Source organism: Eucalyptus grandis, chromosome 9 (assembly GCF_016545825.1).
Source record: "Eucalyptus grandis isolate ANBG69807.140 chromosome 9, ASM1654582v1, whole genome shotgun sequence".
Classification (NCBI taxonomy): domain Eukaryota; kingdom Viridiplantae; phylum Streptophyta; class Magnoliopsida; order Myrtales; family Myrtaceae; genus Eucalyptus; species Eucalyptus grandis.
The window spans coordinates 35,971,221-35,996,050 of NC_052620.1; the positions used below are offsets into that span (position 1 = coordinate 35,971,221).

Genomic DNA, 24,830 nt, shown 5'->3' on the forward strand with positions numbered 1-24,830 from the left:
CAAGTTGACCCTGGAACCGGAATGAACTAATTTGGTCCTCGGTCCAAAGCTCAATAGAGTCGATCCTCGGTCCAAAAAATTGAGAACCGGTACTGTGTGGGTTGGTTATAGGGTTATGGGGTATACCAGTCCAACCCGGACCATGCTCACCCATAAAAAATATCCAAAGTCATGAACGGCCCTTACTTTAATAAGTGCTATTAAAAAAGGAAAAGATCATTTAAGTGCCAATTCCGATCTGGACTGTTGAAAATCTAATGTGGCCATATTCTATAAGTTTCTCAGTCTTATGTGGCTTGCCAACATGCCTAGTCAGCATATATCCTTAAACGACGTCTTCTAAAAATTATGAAATAATGATTGTTTGAGTGCCAAAATTTTGTTTGAAGTGATCGTTTCAGTGCTAGTCGTTGTTAAAAAAAAGCGAACACTTCAATGTCAAGCATACCACGTGAAAACGACATGTGGATTGAATTTTTAAATAATACTCCAAGTCATATAAAAGTTTTAATTATAAAAGACATATTATTTTTGCCGTGCTTAAATGATAGATTTTATTTGACTCGACATTTAAGTGATCCGAAGAAAACTTTTGACCTTAAAATGAGCGCCGTACATAGCCTTTGCCACTTTTAATATTCTACCAAGAGTAATGTGTAGAGAATTATTCTCTAGAGATTTTTGAGTAGTTTGCTTGTTGTAATTATACCCTATTGCTCTAGTTAATTAAATTCTTGTAAGTAGAATTTGTATAATTCCTTGAGTGAGATTACATTAGAAATTATGATGGGCTAAATATTAAGTGAGTCATTGGGTGTAATTAGGGGTTGGGAAATATCAAAATAGTGTTTGAGTGCTCAAGTGATTGTAATCTCTATTATATTGCTTGTTTTTATAGCGGAACTCTGTATTGTTCTTCTCGTGGACGCATGTATCAACATTCGGATCAAATTATGTAAATCCATTGTCTTGACTTATTTCCTTTCTTCTGTCTTTTATCCGATTAGTTTGTCCCATGTTATCACAAGTGGTTATTTGTATGAGACCGCGTCTTTCGGGCAGGAGAATGGCCATGACGACGATATCCAAGACTTAAACCTTTGCTTTCATAGAATAACTACGAATTAATGGTCAAATTCTAGCTAGAACGGTTGACTAAAAATAGAAAGAAACGAAAAGCTATGCTTCCATCAAAGTTAGAGAAATTAACGACTATCCGAATTATGCAATGTCAGGACAAATAACACAGAAACATACAAGTAGTTCGATGGGAAGCCATAACCTGATTATTTAATTTTACAAAGATGTGCTCGTTCTATGGACAAGCATCAGCTCTCTCTCTCAGTACAGACTTCTGCACCTTCCCTGTGGAATTCACTGGCAATTCCCCGAAACACACCGTTTTTGGAACCATCGCCGCCTTTTGCAGCCGCCCCGCACAAAACTCGATTATCTCCTCGGGGTCGGAACTCCTCCCTTCCTTCAACTTCACGAATGCGCATGGGACTTGCCCCGCAATGACGTCGTTTTGGGCGACAACCGCTGCTTCCGCAACTTTTGGGTGGCTCAACAAGACGGCTTCTATGTCCAATGTGCTGATCACCTCCTTCCCTAAGACTATGACGTCCCTCGCTCGGTCCTTCATCTCTATGCAACCGTCCGCATGCCGCACCCCAACATCCCCGGTCCTGAACCACCCGCCAGAAAAGGCCTTCTGCGTTGCCACCAGGTTGTCCAAGTAGCCCGCCATGAGGGTGTTCCCTCGGAGCATGACTTCTCCGATTGTTTCCCCGTCGTGTGGAACACTCCGCATGGTGGTCGGGTCCTTGACATCGACAGCTTCCAGTGTGATGTTGTGGAGCCCTTCTCTACATTTCAGGTTATGATCGTCGTGGTCATTGTCGTCGTCATGGTGGTGGTGTTGCGATGACCTCCAGGGTCTGATGAGGGCGGGCCCTAGGGCTTCCGTCATGCCATATCCGTAGACAATGTTGAACCCAAGTTCTTGGACTCTCTTGAGGAGGGGATTCGTCGGGAATGCGCCGGCGATGATTACGTCCACCACGGAAGGCAGTGGCTTTTGGTCGACCGGTGGGGAATCAGCAATCATATTTAGGATAGTGGGTTTACCTGTTGAAAGGGAAAAAAGAAGAAGAAAATTCTACTTTTTAATGGGTGATTTTGCATGAACGTAACATTATCCACACTTTCATATGACATGTTTCAAAAAGCGTAGGCATCCTCCCAATTACTTGATTATATATTTATACGACACTTAGGTAATGACACATTAACGACATATCTCAATGCAAGTCATCTATTTTTTTAATGTGAATGGTGAAGCATTCTTATCCTTCGACTCCGTTGAATATGTCATGCTCATGGTGCAACAGGACTGTCTATATTGAAATAAACAAAAAATGGACCATTACCACAGAGATGAGTGACCTTGTAGAGCTGAATGGAGTCGAAGATGATCTTCGCCGACACATTCCTAATACACACATTAACGCAGCGCTGCCATCGCCCACGTGAAGCACCACCCATTGCACCTGAACATGTCCACCGTCCATAGGAGCACAGGCGACTTCCCCATGTCGTACCGGAGGAGCAGCCCTAGAGAGTTCAAGTACGCTGCTCGGTGGCTGTACGCCACTGCCTTGGGCGTCCCCGTCGACCCTGAAGTGAAGTTGACCGAGATGGGATCGCACTCATCGGCTGGACTTATGGCTTGGAAATCGCTCTCTCCCATAGCTAGGGTTTGTTCATACTCTGGAACCTCAAGAACACGTTGGGTTTGACGGTCCAGTGAGACGTCGTGGATTGCGACAAGGAGTGGCTTGTGATCCTGGTGGTTTTCTTGAAGCTGCGTGTCGTTCTTGTTATGGATGACTTTGGAAACGAGGTGCACGAGCTCGGAGTCGACGAAGATGATTTTGGGTCGTAACCGGTGAAGAATGATCGTCAAAGCGTGCTCGTCAAGGCTTACGTTGAGCGCGCAAAGAGTTGCGCCTGCCATTGGAACGGCGAAGTGGAGCTCGTACAGTGCAGGGACGTTTGGTGCCATAACTGCAACCTGCATGAACATAACAACGAATCGTGAGCATAACATTACCAAACTGCCGCCATTGATTGTTGTTCAGATAATCTCGTTGCTCATTTAAAAAAAACAAACCCTATCACCAAACTCGTTGCCCTCTGACGAGCTAGAGTTTGAAAATTCATCACCAAAAGACTTAGGAATCTCCCGCACGCGCCACCATGCGTCACCACGTCACAGGCCACCGACGCCGTCGCCTTAAGTGCCTTTTTCGAAGCAGTAGTTGGATATTATGAACAAAATCCACCAGAAACAGGTTGCTCATCCTCCAACAAGCCCAACCAAATAAACGAAGTCGCCAGATCCCATTTACATGCCCTCACGCGCCGCCCAAGTCCTTTGCGCGTGAGATCCACGAGCCCTTGTTACATCCGTTGAACAGGTGATGTCATCTTCCACGTTAGTGCCACATTTCAACCAAGTTGTCTGCCATGTCATCATCTGACGTCATCCTCCACATCAGCGCCACTCCTTAGCCAAGTTGTCCCCCACGTCATCCTAAGATTATTATTGTTGACCTGTCTTGACTGCTGTTGACCAGACGACTTAAAACGTTTTGGACTGAGTTTGGCATTTTCAAATCAGTTCTTGAGGTATTTTGATGTCTTGAATCTATTTTAGCTTCGTTTTCTCCGTATCAGCTTTGCAAGTACCAATTTTCTTTGAATTCTTTATAGAATCTACTGGTTTATGCTATTATATTATATATCATGATAAATTAGAAGTCTTAATACCCATTCAGACCATCTTGATTGGATCAAACTATATTTTATGGGCTCAAGAAATATCAAGTTTAACAAGATGTAGGCTTTGGTGTTACGTCACCGGAAATAATCGCAAACCTATTCAGGTTATTGATGAGACAATGATCAATTTGTTGAATGTTTAGAGGAGTGGGATTGCAAGAATCATCAGATACTCGCATAGTTTCGAAACATTTCGATTCCATCTATCAAACTTCAGTTGGATCACCTAAATACAACAAAGGAAGCCTAGGATCTTCTTACCAGTTGTTTCTCCACATCAGACATTGCTCATCAGTATTAAGGGTGTGCATGGTCTGGGCAGGCTGTTCCCGACCTACAACCGGGAACCGCCCGCTAAGGACCGGTTCCGAAAAATTGAAACCGAGATCCACCCATTTGTTGCATGGATCCACCCGGGAACCGGACCGCCAGTCCGGTCTGATTCCCAGGTGGACCCATGAAACCGGTCTCACTGTAATAATAATATCACTTTCTAAATCTCACCATGAGAACTCTTCATATCGAGTAATATACTAGAAACCAAAAGGCAACATTCAAAGACCAAAAGAAAATTCCACGAACCATATAGTCTCCTTTTCTCATATTAGGTAATAATACACTTGTTTCCCGTGTCTAATTTTCATATATGCACTGGGCACTACAATGGGCAGTGAAAATTTAATATACAGTAAAGAAAAGGAGGAGGACATTTGGAGAGAGTATCTATGCAAATTTATAGCTGCAGAAAGAATACACTGTCGACGACCCAAGAAGACAAACTCTTTAGCAGAGAGAGAGAGAGAGAGAGAGAGAGAGAGAGAGAGAGAGAGAGAGGGTGGGATGGGAGTACAAATATGATGTTGATGATGCACGTAAAAAAAGAGAAGGGGGCTTGTTGGAGATTGAGACTAATGACTAATGGTTGATGACTGAGAGATGAAGGGAGGAAGGAGTAAATGCAAATCCACTTTGATTTAGCAAATAACTAAAATCAAAGAGAGGAAAGGCCAAAGAAAAGAATAAAGAAACCGAGAGAGAGAGAGAGAGAGAGAGAGAGAGAGAGAGAGAGAGAGAGAGAGAGAGAGAGAGAGCTATTTCCATAAAGTCCCAATCCACCTATCAAACCATTTGTTATAAGTCCAATTTTTAATATTTAAAATTAATCGATCCAGTCCGGGTGGGCGGGTGGACGGATCCGCCCATGGAACCAGGAATTGGACCGGTACCCACTGGTTCCCATAAATTGGAACTGGGAACCGGACTGATTCCCTCAAGAACCCCTGTTTCAGGCGGTTCCGGTCCGGTTCCGGGCGGATCCCGATTCTTTTGCACACCCCTAATCAGTATCAACTATTAGGGAATTTTCATTGTATGCATCAGGATACAAGTCAGTCTATTAATAACTTTTTATCTTCCATGCATGCTATATAAGATTAGCTAGCTATTTGAGCCTAAATGGGAGATGACTTCTTATGCTTGTCAGTTTGCTGAATATCACGATCGTATGGGTATTATGCAATTTCCAATGACATTTAATGATGAGTTTGAATTTATGTGAGCTTTACTTTTGCATTGGGATTCTTTACCTCATCTTGAAGCAGTTGCCTCAAAATTGTTAATGGAGGAGACTCAACTTGCTACTACTTTAAATATGCAACGCGTTATTCTATCAATCTCCATTCTTATTAATGCAATGCTTGCCACTTTTGGTTCCTCCTCATGGTGCAACCCTACTGTACGCACTGTCGTCGACTTGGTCATCGTGCATCCAATTATTATTACCTACAACCTAAGCAACCTACAGGAATGAACAACCTATCCCGATTTAGAGGTCTGCATGCATGTCTATCCACCATTGTTGCTACCATTGAGGATTCCATCGATAGTTCATCTGTTGCTCTTACCATTAGATGATCTTCGGTCCACAGTTCGTTATATCATTCAAGAATCCAATACTTTTAGCTCATTTGTACCCAACCCTTCTACTTTGTTAGTCACCCTAGGTAATCCTTATTTGTGGTTCTTTGATTCTGCCTGCTATAATCACATGACCTCTAGTTCCAATTTATTCAAGTCAAAGTCGTATACTTCACAAGTGCTTATTATTTATATAGCTAGTAACTCTCAGATGATAGTTAGTCATACAGGGCATGTTTCAACGTTCAAATTATCTTTGCCCGATATATTTATGGTTCCCAAACTCTCACTAAACTTGATATTTATGAGATAGCTATGTGAACTTGGTTTTGATGTTGATTTCTCTTCGAATGGTTGTCTTGTATAGGATTCATGGACGGGATAGACAATTAGGATAGGCCGTAAAGTAGGACATTTGTTTGATCTTGTTTCATTAAAGCTTCCCCAAACCTTCACTCATTGTGCTGCTACAATACTATCTAAAACTTGGCATTCTTGATTGGGACATCCTTCTGTTTCTAGTCTAGGTCCTCGGTTGTTTAGGTTCTATTGACAATAATACTTTTGATTGCTTGCCTTGTAAATTGGGAAAATATCATGCTTTGTTGTTCAATATTAGTGAATCTGTCTCTTATGCTCCCTTTAATCTAATTCATTTGATATTTGGGGATTATCTCCTACTCCTACTATGAGAGGATCTTGTTATTTTGTGATTTATGTGGATGATTATTTCTGTTATTCATGGCTTTATTTTATGAAGAATTGCTATGAAATCACTCATATTTATAGTAATTTTGTTGCCATTATCAACACACAATTTTCTTGAGATATTAAGTTTTTCGTACCTATAATACCATGGAACATCGAGACAAATAGTTCCTTAGAATTCATTCTTGGAATGGTACTATGATTCATCGTTCTTGTAGGGGCTTCTCAACAAAATGGTTGAGTAAAGCGTAAATATAGGCACATCTTAGATATCGTACACACTTTTCTAATCTTGGCATCTTGTCCAGAACATTTTTGGGAAGAGGCCTATCATATTGCTATATATACTAGTAATCATATTCCATCACCTACTATAAGTAACTCCTTACAAGCTCTTATATGATAGTGTTCCTAATTACAATCTACTTTGAGTCTTTAGTAGTGCATGTTTTATGCATCTTCTTTCTAATGAATGCACGGCGTTAGAATCTCTTGCTCGTCTATGTTGTTTCCTTGGATATGACATTGAGCATAAAGGGTATAGATGCTGGAACTCTATCTCAAGTCGACATTGTGTGTCTCATCATCTTACCCTTTGGGAAAATGAGATATTCTCGTCTCTTTGTCCTTTTGCATCCTCTCCAACTATTTGCTTATTCACTAATCATTTTACTAATTTATTTCCTAAAGATGACACATTGGAATCTTCCTCTTTGGAATTGTCCTCTCCTAATCTTGATGTAAGTGTCTCTAGTAATCCTACTTCGGTTGCTCTTAACATGTTTGTGCCATTCATGGATTCTCCACCCTTAGACATATCTTCTTCTCTTGTTTGTCATTCCACTTGTGTAAGTCAAACTTATGTTTGGCTTCATGATTTTAACTGTTATTCTACTATTGCTTCTTTTCATGAGTCTCACACATATAGAGAAGCTAGTACTAATTCTCTTTGGTAGCAAGCAATGGTGATTGAGTTGCAAGCGTTAGAAAAATCTCATACTTGGGATTTGGTTGATTTGCCTCTTGAAAAGTCGGCTATAGGTTCCAAATGGGTGTACAAGATCAAAATGAAGGCATAATGTATGGTGGAATGCTACAAAGCTAGACTAGTGGCAAAAGCTTTACTCAAGAGTGTGGCATTGATTGTGATGAGACATTTGCTCCAGTTGCACGTATTACTTTTGTTCTTAGCCTGCTTCCTATTGCTACTATCAAGCAATGGTCTCTGTTCCAAATAGATGTAAAAAATATATTTCTTAATCAGGATCTTACTAAGGAAATTTATATGGAGCCTACTCTTGGATACACTCACACTTCTAATAAAGTGTGTTGACTTCACCGAGCATTATATAAACTAAAGCAGGATTATTGTGCATGGTATTTTGAGTTTAGTTCTACCATGGAACACTATGGATTTACATCTAGTCCCTATGACGATACTCTCTTTGTTCAACGGACATCTCATTGGTATAATACTCTTATATGTTGATGACCTAGTTTTACTAGCGATGATCATAATGGTACTACGAAACTACAAAAGTATTTGATTCAACATCTTGAATAGATCAATTTTTTTTTTTTTTTTTTTTTTTTTTTTTTGGGCTTGGAGGTTGCTCCAGATTCCTCTTGCTATTATCTTTCTTAAGGAAAAAATGCCATTGATCTCCTTTATCAGTTTGGACTTACTGATAACAAGATCACTATAACTCCCATTGAGACTAATGCCAAATTTGATGACAAAGATGAGACTCCTCTTTCAAATCCTACGCTTTATCGATTGCTAGTTGACAGTCTTGTATGCGTCACCGTTACTCGTCCTGACATCGCTAATGATGTTCATATTGTAAGTCAATTCATGCCTTGTCATGAATGACTCACTTTGCGGATGTTTTTCAAATTCTTCACTACGTCTAGGGTACCTTATGTCACATTCTTCACTTTTCTACTAACTCAACCTTAGAGTTTACGACTTATTGTGATGCCAACTGGACTAGTGATCCTCTTGATCGTCCCTCTACTACAAGCTACTGCTTCTTCTTAGGAAACTCTCTTATTTCCTGGCAAAGCAAGAAATAGACTACTATCCACTCGATCTATTACAGAAGCAAAATATCACACCCTTATTGATACAACATCATAATTAATATAGTTGTGGAGGTTATTAGAAGACATGGGAGTCTCTCATGATGGTGCAACAATAATTTGTTGCGATAACTGGAGTGTTTTCCACATAGTTTTCCATGGGCATACCAAATATATTGAAATAGATTGGTTTTTCATACGCTCTCACATGCTTCATTGTATTGTTTGTCTTGTTCCCACTTCATTAGTTGATCAAAGGCTAATATTTTCATTAAGGCACATCCACTTGGACGTGTTTTAGATATTTTCTCCAAACTCTAGTTGACCTCTTCTATGTCACCTCGAGTTTGAAAGGGGATGTTAGATATATTGTTAGAGATAGTATCTTCCTTAATTGATTGTAATTGATTGTAATTGATATCGTAATATCTTGTTATTTTACATAGTTATCTAGAACAGCCTATAAATAGGCAAATATACATAGAAAAATATACAAAAATTCCATTGCCTAGCTTCCTACTAGCAACTCAAATTCTTCGATTCTCTTTTCCGCTTTATTTAAACTCAAATTAAACGTGATAAAATATTCTCAAATATTATCAATTGACAATACTTCTGAATAAATGATAATATCTAGAAAATCACGGACAGCCCAAGTTAGTTGGCCACACTTACGCATGCATGCACATCAGCTTTGACCAGATGAAAACCCATTGTTTCTTTCTTTCTTTTGAAACCACGACTTCTAACTCGAGATGATTATTGTCTTGATAATTTCTGCTTTATGACCACATAAAACGAAATGAGAAACGGTAGAAATTCGATAGTTGTGATCATTGGGAAAAAAAAACTCCCCGAAAGTCTTTTTATGCATCTCCGGGATTGTGTGTCATTTTGGATGGAAAAGCAAGGGTATTGGGTCTTGGAAATGCAATGGAGGTTTGCATCCATATAGGGCGAAACTCCTTAGTGCGTTGTTTATCTATATTAATTAGTGTAATGGGTCCATTAAAAGAAGGAAGTCAGACAAATGTAAAACTGTTGAAACATTAAATATAGTCTGTGACTATTAGCAACCTAAAAATGTCAACTTTGATGTCAATTTTATAAGAATTGATGCCATTAACTAGACACATCACCTATGGTTTTATGGCTTTGATGAGAAAGTGCTAAACCCATTAAGACGAAGAGCAATCTTTTAAGTCGGGCTGTAGTCAACTAAACAAAGGTCAAGGCCGATTATGAATATTGACAGATTAATAGATTATGTAGGGTGTCACTAAGGAAGCAGTAAAGGGTATGTTGACGAGCATATGCAATATGATATTCACTATAAATACAGTAAGTGGTTAAACGTCGACGATGATTGTGAGAAGCCAACGGGATTAAGTGGACAAGGTGGGAATAGTCCAGCCGATGTTGGTCAAATCAATGTCGATGGAATTGAGAAACATTAATATCAACTCAAATAAAGGGCTGTAGTCAACTAAACAAAGGGCTGCTAGTGCAGGGCAGTGAGGCTTGCCCTCGTTGGATGTGGTGAGGGTCAAGCCTAGACAGCCATGGGTGAGGCTCAACCTCGCCAGATCCAGTGAGGTTTAGCCTTGCACCTCGCCCAACCTCTGGTAAGGCTAGATCAAGGCTACCCAATGTGAAGGTGGCCTCGCTAGAAGCTAGGTCAGGGCAAGTCTCGTCTCCTAGTGCGAGGTAGCTCTCATGGCCTAGGCAGCCTCGAGCTATTCTCATCAGAGGCTGGGTGAGGCTCAACCTCGTTGCCTGGCGCGAGTAGCCCTTGTGGCCTTTGGTGAGGACTTAAGCCTCACTAGTGGCCGTGAGGCTCACCGACTGTTGCCTTTGGCCGATCCCTAAGGTTTGGTGACCGGCTGGAGGAAGGAGAAGAAAAAAAGAAAAAAAAGAATAATTTTTTTTAAAATATAAAAATATTATTAAAAAATGTCAACGTCGGTATTAGCCGTACCACATTAGTCGACCAGTGCATAGTTAATAAAATCAGGCCAAAATTAGCCGGAAGGACTGACTTGGCACCAAATCAAAATGTTTAAGATTAAATTGGCACTGATAAAAGGTCTACAAAAGGTTTAGGACCTCTTCAATGCTTTGCCCATCTTATACAAATTTTAAAAAATGAATCGGTGTGTACCAATTGGTAGCATTGACTTAGAGGATTGCAGCTCACCGTTCAATTAAGCATACCAAATCATTTGTAAGATTTACTGGAATGAGCAGAAGAATTTAGGACTAGAGTGTTGGATCCACAAAAGATGTAAGATTCCCTTTTAACCTTTCCTCTCACAAGAGAGATAATATTAACGATGTTGACTCCCCTTTAACACCTTGACTCCCCTCTAACTCCTTCGGGTCAAAGAGACTAATTGGAACATGATGCCATCTGCCCCCATTTCATACTCTCAATCACGCGGAGTATATATAACGTGATGGGTGTAATTCTTCTAACTTGGGAATTGTACCCTCAGCAAATCAAGGAGAACTTCACGCTGAGTCCATCTTCACCGGTTTACACGCCTCGTTTACTTAAATTTTTTCTAGAGATGGACACATGCCATGATTCACGACGTAATATGTTGCACGCGAGTGTACGCCCAAAATTTAGGGACCCTAACTTGTGTATAACGTTAGTTTGTTCTGGTCAAATTGAATGCGTTGTCGAAGCACATGACCCCCAGAAAACATGCAAATATATAGATTTATATTCAGAGATCAAATAGGATCCTCTTTGAAACACGCTTTTCGATCAAGCAAACTCTTTTGATCGGGGATTAATGCGTTTATTATTTTAGCAAAAATTGCTTAATGGGAAGTTAGCTGAAGGCACAGAATTCATTGACGTGCGGGACTCCTCATCGTGCGTGGGTGGAGATTGAGATGGCACCTCTTGGGTTGTCAGATTATAAAAAGACAAAAAAGGATTTCCAAGTGGATAATAAGAATTTGTCTCCCTATAGTCAGCTAAGAAGCATCGACACTCTTTGATAGCTCTTGTGTTGTGTCTGACACTTCGACATGTGTCCGACATGGTCTAACACGTGGTCGACGAGTGTTAGAAAATCTAATACACGATCAACTCTCCCCGACACACTCCGACACGCGAGTCGGAATTCGGACACGCAATTCGACATGCACGGGGTGCATTTTAAAAATTTTCAATACTTGAGGGGTCAAAATGTAAATATATGAAAAAAAAAGAAAAAGAAAAAGAAAAAAGGGTAAGGGTCATGGCTGGGGTTGCTGCCGTTGCCATCGAAGTGGGGCCGGTGAGGTGAGGTCCTAGGTGGCAGATGGGGGCCGGCCCTTGTCGGCCCAGGCAAGGCCATCACCAACCAAGCAAGAGTCGGCAAGTCTCGCGCAACTCTAGGCAATGCCTTGGCTAAGGCTTGGGCAAGGCTTGCCCAAATCTGGTTGATGCCACACCCTCGCTCGGGCTTAGCGAGGGTCGTCAGCCCTCACCTGGGTGGCGACCTTGGTGGGCCCTTTTGATGATGGCAACGGCGGCGGCGGTGGCATGCCCAACCGCTGCCACGACCCTTCCTTTATTTTTTTCCAGTTTTTTTAAAGAAATATTTTAGCCTTTTCCAGTTTTGTTTCTTTAATCTTATTTATAAAAATGAATAAAAAATTCCACATACGATAAACAAATTAATTTTAAAATACCACAGGACTTGTAGTGCACATATCCTCAAATTTAATAGTGAAATGTGATTTGCTTATTTTTTTTCCCTCAAGTTTTATGAATTATTGCAATGGAAAGTAGTTGAATTTGTCAATTTAATGTTGGATTAATGTCTTTAGTGTAAATTAATTCTAGGCTCTTTTTATTATTATTTGTTTATTTGTGAGTTTATATATAAAAATATATTTAATATATAACGTTTGAATTCTCTATTTTTTTTTATTTTATAAATGACATGTTGGCATGTCGTGTCTTGTCGTATTGCATATTGCGTGTCCATGTCAATATTACATAGATACTTAGTGTTGACGACGCTAGAATTCAAACGCGGAGGGGTGCAGGGGTCAACGTGCTCAAATGATTTACTTAACAATTATTACAGTGTGTAGAGAAAATATTGGTTATAATGGATTAATAAAAGAGTGAAATAGTTTATGTTATTTTACTCTTGCTGATATAAAATAACTAAAGGGCACTACAATAATTTGAGTCAGTGGAGCAATTTATAATCATTTTGAAATTTCATCCTTTTCAGATAGAAGAAATTAGCTATAATGTTAGTGTTTCACTTCAAAAAGTTTAGTTTCATCGATGGTCTTGTACTGTTAGCTCTGTACATGTTATATATTACCATATTAAGAGAGGATTCTCAAGTTTCAACACAACCACCAACGGGTCTTAGTTTTTCTGTCTTAGTTTTTCTTCTAAAAGCATATAAAATAGGGGTTCCTATATTTCCAGATTATAGTGCTCTTTGATACTATGTTGGATAGGGGTGATTGGAAATGAAAAAAAATGGGATTGTAAGGTACTTAAGAAGGAACAGGAGAGAAAGGATTTGAAGGACGCGAGGGAAAAGAGAGGGCAGAGATGCATTCATTATATCTTTTAAGTATTTAGGGCTTGCCTAGGCTTATACTTTTTTGCCATTCGCTTAATCTAAATCTTGTGATTTACGCACTGACTTATTTTCAAATCTGAAACTCCCGAAACTTACACTCAAGTATTGATACACAACTTCATATGTAATTTGATCATAATTTTCTAAAATTTAAATAATATTCAAATTTTGGCGGGAAAGCAAAAAAAAAAAAAAAACAGAAAAAAATATTACATTATGCTTTTTTGGAATGCAAAACATGACCTTTTACACAATCGTTGACTTTTACCAACCTCTTCTAATCCTTTCACTTCGTTTCTTTAACTTCATCCAAACAAGAACGTGTTTTTAACAAACCTTCCTCTTGAAATTTGGCAAGTCACTCGCTATCAGTTTAGGTAGGATTAACATGAACTAGGTTTTTTTTTTTTTTTTTTTGGTAAAGAACATGAACTAGGTTACGTATTATAAATTCTTCCTTTGTGAGGCTAGAATTTTTTTTTTTTTTTTGGTCCATGGAATATAGTTTTGTATTTGTATTTCCAATCATTCCAGTTGTTTATGTTAATAATTGGTCCCACGGCATACAGACATCTATGAAATAGCATAGACGACGGAGGATCTCGGGGATTGACTTGCTTCATCTTGACCTAATTGGCAGATCGAACGGTTCCATGGGTTCTCCTTCTCTTGATATACTATCAAAGAGGACGAGGAAAGAAAAAGAGACACGAGATAGCATTAGGGGTGAGTATATCGGACTGACTGACGAGAACCACTCAATCCCAGATCGGACATGCTGGTTTGGTCCATTTTCCTAGGTGTCAGTCTGGTTTCTAGTTCCATAAAAATGGAACCATTGATTTTTGGTCTGGTCCAGCTCCCCCTCCCCTAGGAAAAAAAATTGGACCGACTCTTTTTTTTTTTTAAATATATATATATTTTTCTTAAAAATAGCAATAAACCCTAAATAGTAACACTTCTAGTATTTTTTTTTTTAAATTAACTTTTTTGGCTAAATGACCATTTCTATTGGACCGAACCGGACCAAACCAGATTCTTGATCCTAAGACTGTCCGATCGGTCCTCAATCCCAAAAATTAGGATCCGGTCTTCCAGATCCGGTTCCCAATTTTTAGGTGGAACCGGATCGAACCGGGAACTGATCACTTTTAAATATCATCTCTAGTACATGCATATTTGGTCCGATGTTCGCTTGATCTGACGACGGTTCATGTTCACCAAATGCACTTGAACTCGAAACCGTCAATAATAGCTCGACGAGAATGTACCGTGAAGAACAATCTATATTTGGAAAGATCTTTGTCTCTCCCACTTTTCTTAGGCTTATAGCTTCTCACAGGATGACCCTGACTGTTGTAAAAATAAGTCTGCGAAATGGGTAGAACAATGAAATCGGATCGAGTAAAAACAACTCGGACTTTGAGGCGTGATATCACTTTCTTTAAGGATTTATTTGCCCCACTACGTTGCTAATGGTCACCGGCAAATTTCCTCCAGGATACAACAAAGTCTCAAGTGAGAATACTAGATAGCAATTCTAATATTTCTCCGGGGTCTCTCTAAGAAAAACAATCGAAAAATTGGCTGCAGTTTTTCAGAAAGAAGACTCGAAAATTGACCACTTTTTCTTTCCGAAAATGACAAGTATTTATATGAAACGGTCTTGCAACTCTTCGTGAAAATTGCGAACAAACATGTCTTTAGAAAATTGTTCGGATAAACCAAAGCGACTCTTCGGAAGAAGTCGAAATGAAAAAACGAACAATTTCAATCCTTCGGATAAATTAAAAAACCGAATAAGTAATTTTCCAAAGGTTGTCTTGAAAAGGCACAAATAAAATTCGGAATATAAATATATATATTTAAATAGAATTTCAATTTTCATTTACATTTCATTTCCGAAATTCTCAAATTAAAAGGCAACCTTTGAACTAAAATATAAAATAAAATAAAATAAATAAATAAAAAGCAAGGATTAATGCTAATTAAACCGCGGGCGCGCAGGCGTGCAAAGTGCTAAGTGCGCCAAATAATCGCGCCAAAATCGCGCAATTATCCGCGCACCCGCACGCGGGTATGGTGGGTCTAGCCCCGCCTAATCACTCCTTTAACTACAAAAGGAAATTCCTCATTAATAAACTAATCCTCCTGCTCCCACCTTTTCTATGTGGGACAAAGTAAAAGCACTTATTTTGTTTTAACAAACAAAATTCCAACAATCCCCACTTTGTTTGTAAAACAAAATTTCAAAATAAATTTTTTTTTAAAAACCATACAGCCAAATTTTCAGTAAGATTAATATACATACATAAAGGTCTCTTTCGAGTTAAACCTTTACTTAGTGCAAGTATATCAAAGCTCTATCAAAGTGACAAGTAGCTCGGCTTTAAACTTGTACTTTTATGTAATAGAACCGGACATACCACACATACACTAACCTCTTGTTTCAGCGAGAATTTCTATATTACTCCGCACTATTATGGCCTTGTGCTTGATCTGTTTCATGAGCTCTCTAGAAAGCAACCCTCACTTTCGTAAGAAGCGGCACCACTTCTAAGCTCATATAGGTGAAGTATCTACCATGTGTTTCTGTTACTATCAACACACTACAAACTTGTATCATACTTCATTGAGAATTCAATTCAGCCTACAAAACGTAACAGACAATACTGACTTCTCATATCAGGGCTATGTCAGTATCAAACAATCACATTCAATAACTTGTTCTTACCCATTAAACCTTGTAACTAGTGATGTTCTAGAAAAGGTCGGGTTACCATTATTGGTGATTTTAATTAAAGGGTTTCAGCCCCATTTCTTGTGGTCGTTATTACCATATGTCTTGGTAAAGCCTTCGTCAAAGGATCGGCAAGATTTTTACTTGACCTCACATAGACAATTGTTATGGTACCATCTTTAATCAATTGTCTCACATATTCATGTCTTAGACTAATATGTCTAGACTTACCATTATAGGTGCTACTATAGGCTCTTGCCAAAGTGGCACGACTATCGCAGTGGATAGAAATAGGAGGCATAGGACTAGGCCATAATTTGATATCCAACAACAAATTTCTAATCCATTCAGCCTCTTTCCCAGCTGCCGCCAAAGCAATAAATTCAGATTCCATTGTTGAGTGAGTTATACATGTCTGTTTCTTGCTCGCCCAAGATCTGACACCTCCGGCTAGTGTGAAGATCCATCCGAGGAAGTGGAACGCTCATCTCCCACACTTGTAATCCAACTAGCATCGGTGTATCCTTCTAATACAGCCGGATAATTATTGTAGAACAATCCTAAATTTTTAGTTCTCTTAAGATAACCAAAAATTCTAGTAATGGCTCTCAATGTTCTGTACTTGGATTACTTGTATACCTACTCAACTTGCATACAGAAAAAGCAATATCGGGTCTAGTACAATGCATCGCATACATTAAAGACCCTATAGCACTTGCATATTCTAGTTGTGCCACCGCTCTACCAGTATTATAATTTAATTTAATACTAGAATCAAATGGAGTACTTATTTCTTTAAAACCAAGATGTTGAAATTTATTTAATAATTTTCAACATAACTACATTGGCTTAAAGAATAACCCCCACTATTTTGCTTAACTTTAATACCTAAGATAGTATCTACTTCACCCAAATCCTTCATTTTAAACATGGAAGTTAGATACTTCTTAGTTTCATTAACTCCAGTCATATTCGTTCCAAAGATAAGCATATCATCAACATACAAGCACACTAAGACACCATAGTCTTTAGTGAATTTAGATATATACACCTATCGGCACTATTATTGATGAAACCATTTGACAATATGACCGAATTAAACTTTTCATGCCTTTGCTTAGGAGCTTGCTTAAGTCCATAAAGAGACTTAATCAATTTACATACTTTTCTTTCATTTCCAGGAAGAACAAAACCCTCCGGTTGTTCCATGTAAATCTCCTCATTTAAGTCTCCATTTAAGAAAGCAGTTTTAACATCCATTTGATGAACACAAAGATCATAAATGGAAGCTAGAGCAAAAAGAACTCGAATGGAAGTTATACGTGCAACAGGAGCATATGTATCAAAATAATCTATACCTTCTTTTGTCTATATCCCTTAACTACAAGCCTAGCTTTAAAAGCTTGAATAGAACCATCAGAATGATATTTTCTTCTAAAAACCCATTTGCTTCCAATAGGTTTGATCCTTTTGGTAAATCTACTAATACCCAAGTATTATTGGACATAATGGAGTCCATTTCATCATTCACAGCTTCTTTCCAAAAGAAGCATCTCTAGAAGACATAGCATCATCAAAGCTTCAGGATCATCTTCTAAATTTAACACTAAAAGGGTATTTATTTACCACATTATTATCTCCATCTCCTTCAACAAGAAAAACATGAGTAATAAAATCAGGACCTAAGTCTTTTATTTTCCTAGCTCTAGTACTTCTCCTTGGTTCAATCATGTCTTTAGGATTCGTTTCTTTCTCTTGAAAATCACTTTGAGTTTCCCTAGATCTTGAATTATTTTCAATCATTTCAGAACTTGTAAAACATTTATTCTCAAAGAACTCGACGTCTCTCGACTCTACTATGACATTAGACTCTAAATCAAGAAGCCTATAAGCTTTACTATTTTCAGCATACCCTATGAAAACACTTTTGATAGCTCTAGGACCGAGCTTTGTTCTCTTAGGATCTGGAGCTCGGTAGTACGCTAAACACCCCCACACTTTAAGATATGACAAATTTGGCTTTCTACCTTTCCATATCTCATAAGGGGTTATGTCATTTTCTTGGAAGGTATTCTATTATGAATATAGCATGCAGCAAGTAATGCTTCTCCCCAAAGATTAATTGGTAGCTTTGAATTTGAAAGCATACAATTAACCATTTCTCAAGAGATCGATTTTTCCTTTCAGCCAAACCATTTTGTTGTGGAGTATATGGTGCTGAAGCTTGATGAATAATACCATGTTCTTCACAAAATGAAGAGAATTCATTTAAGAAATATTCTCCACCTCTATCGATCGTAGAACTTTGATTTTCTTTTCTAATTGATTCTCTACTTCAGCTTTATATTTCTTAAACATGGTAAATGCTTCATCCTTCGATCTCATGAGATAAACATATAAGAACCTACTACAATCATCCACAAAAGTAATAAAATACCTTTTACCTCCACGTGTTAGCATACCATTAAATTCACATATATCACTATGAACCAAATCCAATAAATTCAATTTCTTTTAACACTAGGAAATGGCTTCTTAGTAAGTTTTGACTTAGCACATATTTCACATTTATCAAATTCGCCACTGAAATTTATCAAGTCTAATTTTTTTCATATTCTTCAAATAACGAAAATTTATATGTGCCAACCTACTATGCCATAAAATTGAAGACTCGACGGTATAAGCAGAACTAGAAATATTATTATTGATACTCGGTTGATACATGCCATCATTGGCATAACCCTTCCCAACAAACAGCCCATTTTTCGACAGGATAACCTTGTCGGATTCAAACAAAACCGAAACCCCCTCTTACAAAGTAAATCAATAGAAACTAGGTTCTTCCTAATTTCGGGTATAAATAACACATTAAGAAGAGTTATCTTCTTTCCAGAAGTGAAGTCTATCTCCACCGTGCCTTTTCCAGCAACCTTTGCAAGAGCATTATTCGCCATCGGGACCTCTTGAACACTTGAGTCAACAATTTCTTCAAATTGCTTGAACATGTATTTGTCCTTACACACATGAGCAGTTGCTCAGGAATCTATCCACCAACTGGATTGGACAGTGGTAGAATTAATTTCAGAAACCATAGCCATAGCATCATTTATTTCAGAAATTTCCATGTTCGAAAACATGTTCGAAATCATGGCTACATAATTTTCTTCAACCAGATTTGCATCTGCTTTCACCACCGGAATGTTCTTGTCCTTTGAAAAGCTCTTACGTTGAAAGCAATCCTTGGCGTAGTGTCCCTGTTTGCCACATACAAAACAGCAACCCTTTTGCTTCTTTTGTGTTCTCTTGAATTTATGCCCCCCGCTTTTTACTTTGAAGTTCTGGCCGAGTTTCCGTTTTTATCCACAAAATTCACCTTGGAATTATACAAAACAGAATTATCACGTAAACGTGACTCTTCCTCAATGCGAAGATGTTTCTGTATTTGCTCCAAAGTAAAGTCCTCCGACTTGTGAATCAGCCTTTTTCCATAGTCTTTCCAACTTTGAGGCAATTTCGCAATAATTGCTCCAACTTGAAAAGCTTCGGAATATCAATCTTGAGAGCACGAATCTTATTCACAATCACTTGCAATTCATGGACTTGTTCCAGCAAGGGCTTAGTATCAATAAACTTGTAATCAAAATACTTTGCAATTAGATATTTGTTGGTACCTTGCTCCTCCGCTTTGTACTTGAATTCTAGTGCATTCCAAATTTCTACGGCGACTTCATTTCAGTGAATAAGTCGTACAGGACGATCGGAGAGTGTGTTCAGAATGTGTCCTCGACAAAGTAATTCATCCTCCGCACGTTTCTTCTTTTCCTTATTAACCCTCTCAATGGCTTCTGCACTTGGCTGTCCTCCATCGAAAGTAGGCGTAGGATCTTCTATAGGCGCCAAGTTAGGATCCAGAATGTAGGAGATCTTGGAGCGGTGAGTAAGAACATCATCTTGTCCCTCCAGCGAGCAAAATTGTTCCCATCGAACCGGTCTAGTTTGACCATATCTTGATTCATAACTTTGATTGTCTCCGACTCCATTGCAGCAAAATAAATCCTTAAAATTGTTGTAAAAATAAGTCTGCGAAATGGGTAGAACAATGAAATCGGATCGAGTAAAAACAACTCGGACTTTGAGGCGTGATATCACTTTCTTTAAGGATTTATTTGCCCCACTACGTTGCTAATGGTCACCGGCAAATTTCCTCCAGGATACAACAAAGTCTCAAGTGAGAATACTAGATAGCAATTCTAATATTTCTCCAGGGTCTCTCTAAGAAAAACAATCGAAAAATTGGCTGCAGTTTTTCAGAAGAAGACTCGAAAATTGACCACTTTTTCTTTCCGAAAATGACAAGTATTTATATGAAACGGTCTTGCAACTCTTCGTGAAAATTGCGAACAAACATGTCTTTAGAAAATTGTTCGGATAAACCAAATGCGACTCTTCGGAAGAAGTCGAAATGAAAAACGAACAATTGCAATCCTTCGGATAAATTAAAAAACCGAATAAGTAATTTTCCAAAGGTTGTCTTGAAAAGCACAAATAAAATTCGGAATATAAATATATATTTTTAAATAGAATTTCAATTTTCATTTACATTTCATTTCCGAAATTCTCAAATTAAAAGGCAACCTTTGAACTAAAATATAAAATAAAATAAAATAAATAAATAAAAAGCAAGGGATTAATGCTAATTAAACCGCGGGCGCCGAGGCGTGCAAAGTGCTAAGTGCGCCAAATAATCGCGCCAAAATCGCGCAATTATCCGCGCACCCGCACGCGGGTATGGTGGGTCTAGCCCCGCCTAATCACTCCTTTAACTACAAAGGAAATTCCTCATTAATAAACTAATCCTCCTGCTCCCACCTTTTCTATGTGGGACAAAGTAAAAGCACTTATTTTGTTTTAACAAACAAAATTCCAACAATCCCCCACTTTGTTTGTAAAACAAAATTTCAAAATAAAATTTTTTAAAAACCATACAGCCAAATTTTCAGTAAGATTAATATACATACATAAGGTCTCTTTCGAGTTAAACCTTTACTTAGTGCAAGTATATCAAAGCTCTATCAAAGTGACAAGTAGCTCGGCTTTAAACTTGTACTTTTATGTAATAGAACCGGACATACCACACATACACTAACCTCTTGTTTCAGCGAGAATTTCTATATTACTCCGCACTATTATGGCCTTGTGCTTGATCCTGTTTCATGAGCTCTCTAGAAAGCAACCCTCACTTTCGTAAGAAGCGGCACCACTTCTAAGCTCATATAGGTGAAGTATCTACCATGTGTTTCTGTTACTATCAACACACTACAAACTTGTATCATACTTCATTGAGAATTCAATTCAGCCTACAAAAACGTAACAGACAATACTGACTTCTCATATCGGGGCTATGTCGGTATCAAACAATCACATTCAATAACTTGTTCTTACCCATTAAACCTTGTAACTAGTGATGTTCTAGAAAAAGGTCGGGTTACCATTATTGGTGATTTTAATTAAAGGGTTTCAGCCCCATTTCTTGTGAGGTCGTTATTACCATATGTCTTGGTAAAGCCTTCGTCAAAGGATCGGCAAGATTTTTACTTGACCTCACATAGACAATTGTTATGGTACCATCTTTAATCAATTGTCTCACATATTCATGTCTTAGACTAATATGTCTAGACTTACCATTATAGGTGCTACTATAGGCTCTTGCCAAAGTGGCGACTATCGAGTGGATAGAAATAGGAGGCATAGGACTAGGCCATAATTTGATATCCAACAACAAATTTCTAATCCATTCAGCCTCTTTCCCAGCTGCCGCCAAAGCAATAAATTCAGATTCCATTGTTGAGTGAGTTATACATGTCTGTTTCTTGCTCGCCCAAGATACAGCACCTCCGACTAGTGTGAAGATCCATCCGGAAGTGGAACGCTCATCTCACACTTGTAATCCAACTAGCATCGGTGTATCCTTCTAATACAGCCGGATAATTATTGTAGAACAATCCTAAATTTTAGTTCTCTTAAGATAACCAAAAATTCTAGTAATGGCTCTCCAATGTTCTGTACTTGGATTACTTGTATACCTACTCAACTTGCATACAGAAAAAGCAATATCGGGTCTAGTACAATGCATCGCATACATTAAAGACCCTATAGCACTTGCATATTCTAGTTGTGCCACCGCTCTACCAGTATTATAATTTAATTTAATACTAGAATCAAATGGAGTACTTATTTCTTTAAAACCAAGATGTTGAAATTTATTTAATAATTTTTCAACATAACTACATTGGCTTAAAGAATAACCCCCACTATTTTCTTAACTTTAATACCTAAGATAGTATCTACTTCACCCAAATCCTTCATTTTAAACATGGAAGTTAGATACTTCTTAGTTTCATTAACTCCGGTCATATTCGTTCCAAAGATAAGCATATCATCAACATACAAGCACACTAAGACACCATAGTCTTTAGTGAATTTAGAGTATATACACCTATCGGCACTATTATTGATGAAACCATTTGACAATATGACCGAATTAAACTTTTCATGCCACTGCTTAGGAGCTTGCTTAAGTCCATAAAGAGACTTAATCAATTTACATACTTTTCTTTCATTTCCAGGAAGAACAAAACCCTCCGGTTGTTCCATGTAAATCTCCTCATTTAAGTCTCCATTTAAGAAAGCAGTTTTAACATCCATTTGATGAACACAAAGATCATAAATGGAAGCTAGAGCAAAAAGAACTCGAATGGAAGTTATACGTGCAACAGGAGCATATGTATCAAAATAATCTATACCTTCTTTTTGTCTATATCCCTTAACTACAAGCCTAGCTTTAAAAGCTTGAATAGAACCATCAGAATGATATTTTCTTCTAAAAACCCATTTGCTTCCAATAGGTTTTGATCCTTTTAGTAAATCTACTAATACCCAAGTATTATTGGACATAATGGAGTCCATTTCATCATTCACAGCTTCTTTCCAAAAGAAGCATCTCTAGAAGACATAGCATCATCAAAGCTTCCGGGATCATCTTCTAAATTTAACACTAAATGGTATTTATTTACCACATTATTATCTCCATCTCCTTCAACAAGAAAAACATGAGTAATAAAATCAGGACCTAAGTCTTTTATTTTCCTAGCTCTAGTACTTCTCCTTGGTTCAATCATGTCTTTAGAATTCGTTTCTTTCTCTTGAAAATCACTTTGAGTTTCCCTAGATCTTGAATTATTTTCAATCATTTCAGAACTTGTAAAACATTTATTCTCAAAAGAACTCGACGTCTCTCGACTCTACTATGACATTAGACTCTAAATCAAGAAGCCTATAAGCTTTACTATTTTCAGCATACCCTATGAAAACACTTTTGATAGCTCTAGGACCGAGCTTTGTTCTCTTAGGATCTGGAGCTCGGTAGTCACGCTAAACACCCCCACACTTTAAGATATGACAAATTTGGCTTTCTACCTTTCCATATCTCATAAGGGTTATGTCATTTTTTCTTGGAAGGTATTCTATTATGAATATAGCATGCAGCAAGTAATGCTTCTCCCCAAAGATTAATTGGTAGCTTTGAATTTGAAAGCATACAATTAACCATTTCTCAAGAGATCGATTTTCCTTTCAGCCAAACCATTTTGTTGTGGAGTATATGGTGCTGAAGCTTGATGAATAATACCATGTTCTTCACAAAATGAAGAGAATTCATTTAAGAAATATTCTCCACCTCTATCTGATCGTAGAACTTTGATTTTCTTTTCTAATTGATTCTCTACTTCAGCTTTATATTTCTTAAACATGGTAAATGCTTCATCCTTCGATCTCATGAGATAAACATATAAGAACCTACTACAATCATCCACAAAAGTAATAAAATACCTTTTACCTCCACGTGTTAGCATACCATTAAATTCACATATATCACTATGAACCAAATCCAATAAATTCAATTTCTTTTAACACTAGGAAATGGCTTCTTAGTAAGTTTTGACTTAGCACATATTTCACATTTATCAAATTCGCCATTAAAATTTATCAAGTCTAATTTTTCATATTCTTCAAATAACGAAAATTTATATGTGCCAACCTACTATGCCATAAAATTGAAGACTCGACAACATAAGCAGAACTAGAAATATTGTTATTGATACTCAGTTGATACATGCCATCATTGGCATAACCCTTCCCAACAAACAGCCCATTTTCGACAGGATAACCTTGTCGGATTCAAACAAAACCCGAAACCCCCTCTTACAAAGTAAATCAATAGAAACTAGGTTCTTCCTAATTTGGGTATAAATAAACATTAAGAAGAGTTATCTTCTTTCAGTGAAGTCTATCTCCACCGTGCCTTTTCCAGCAACCTTTGCAAGAGCATTATTCGCCATCGGGACCTCTTGAACACTTGAGTCAACAATTTCTTCAAATTGCTTGAACATGTATTTGTCCTTACACACATGAACAGTTGCTCCAGAATCTATCCACCAACCGGATTGGACGGTGGTAGAATTAATTTCAGAAACCATAGCCATAGCATCATTTATTTCAGAAATTTCCATGTTCGAAAACATGTTCGAAATCATGGCTACATAATTTTCTTCAACCAGATTTGCATCTGCTTTCACCACCGGAATGTTCTTGTCCTTTGAAATGCTCTTACGTTGAATGCAATCCTTGGCGTAGTGTCCCTGTTTGCCACATACAAAACAGCAACCCTTTTGCTTCTTTTGTGTTCTCTTGAATTTATGCCCCCCGCTTTTTACTTTGAAGTTCTGGCCGAGTTTCCGTTTTTTATCCACAAAATTCACCTTGGAATTATACAAAACAGAATTATCACGTAAACGTGACTCTTCCTCAATGCGAAGATGTTTCTGTATTTGCTCCAAAGTAAAGTCCTCCGACTTGTGAATCAGCCTTTT

The 24,830-nt window shown here is 38.0% G+C and overlaps 1 protein-coding gene across 1 annotated transcript; it reads right to left on the bottom strand.

Moving 5' to 3' along the window:
- Positions 1–1,207: 1,207 nt before the first annotated feature.
- Positions 1,208–24,437, bottom strand: LOC104420752 (probable acyl-activating enzyme 1, peroxisomal). Its single transcript, XM_039302578.1, has 4 exons — positions 24,276–24,437; positions 2,634–3,076; positions 2,433–2,587; positions 1,208–2,130 (listed from the first exon to the last, which is right to left on the bottom strand). Exons 1-4 carry the CDS (start codon positions 24,435–24,437, stop codon positions 1,316–1,318), a joined length of 1,575 nt encoding a protein of 524 aa, XP_039158512.1. The 3' UTR covers positions 1,208–1,315.
- Positions 24,438–24,830: the final 393 nt, after the last annotated feature.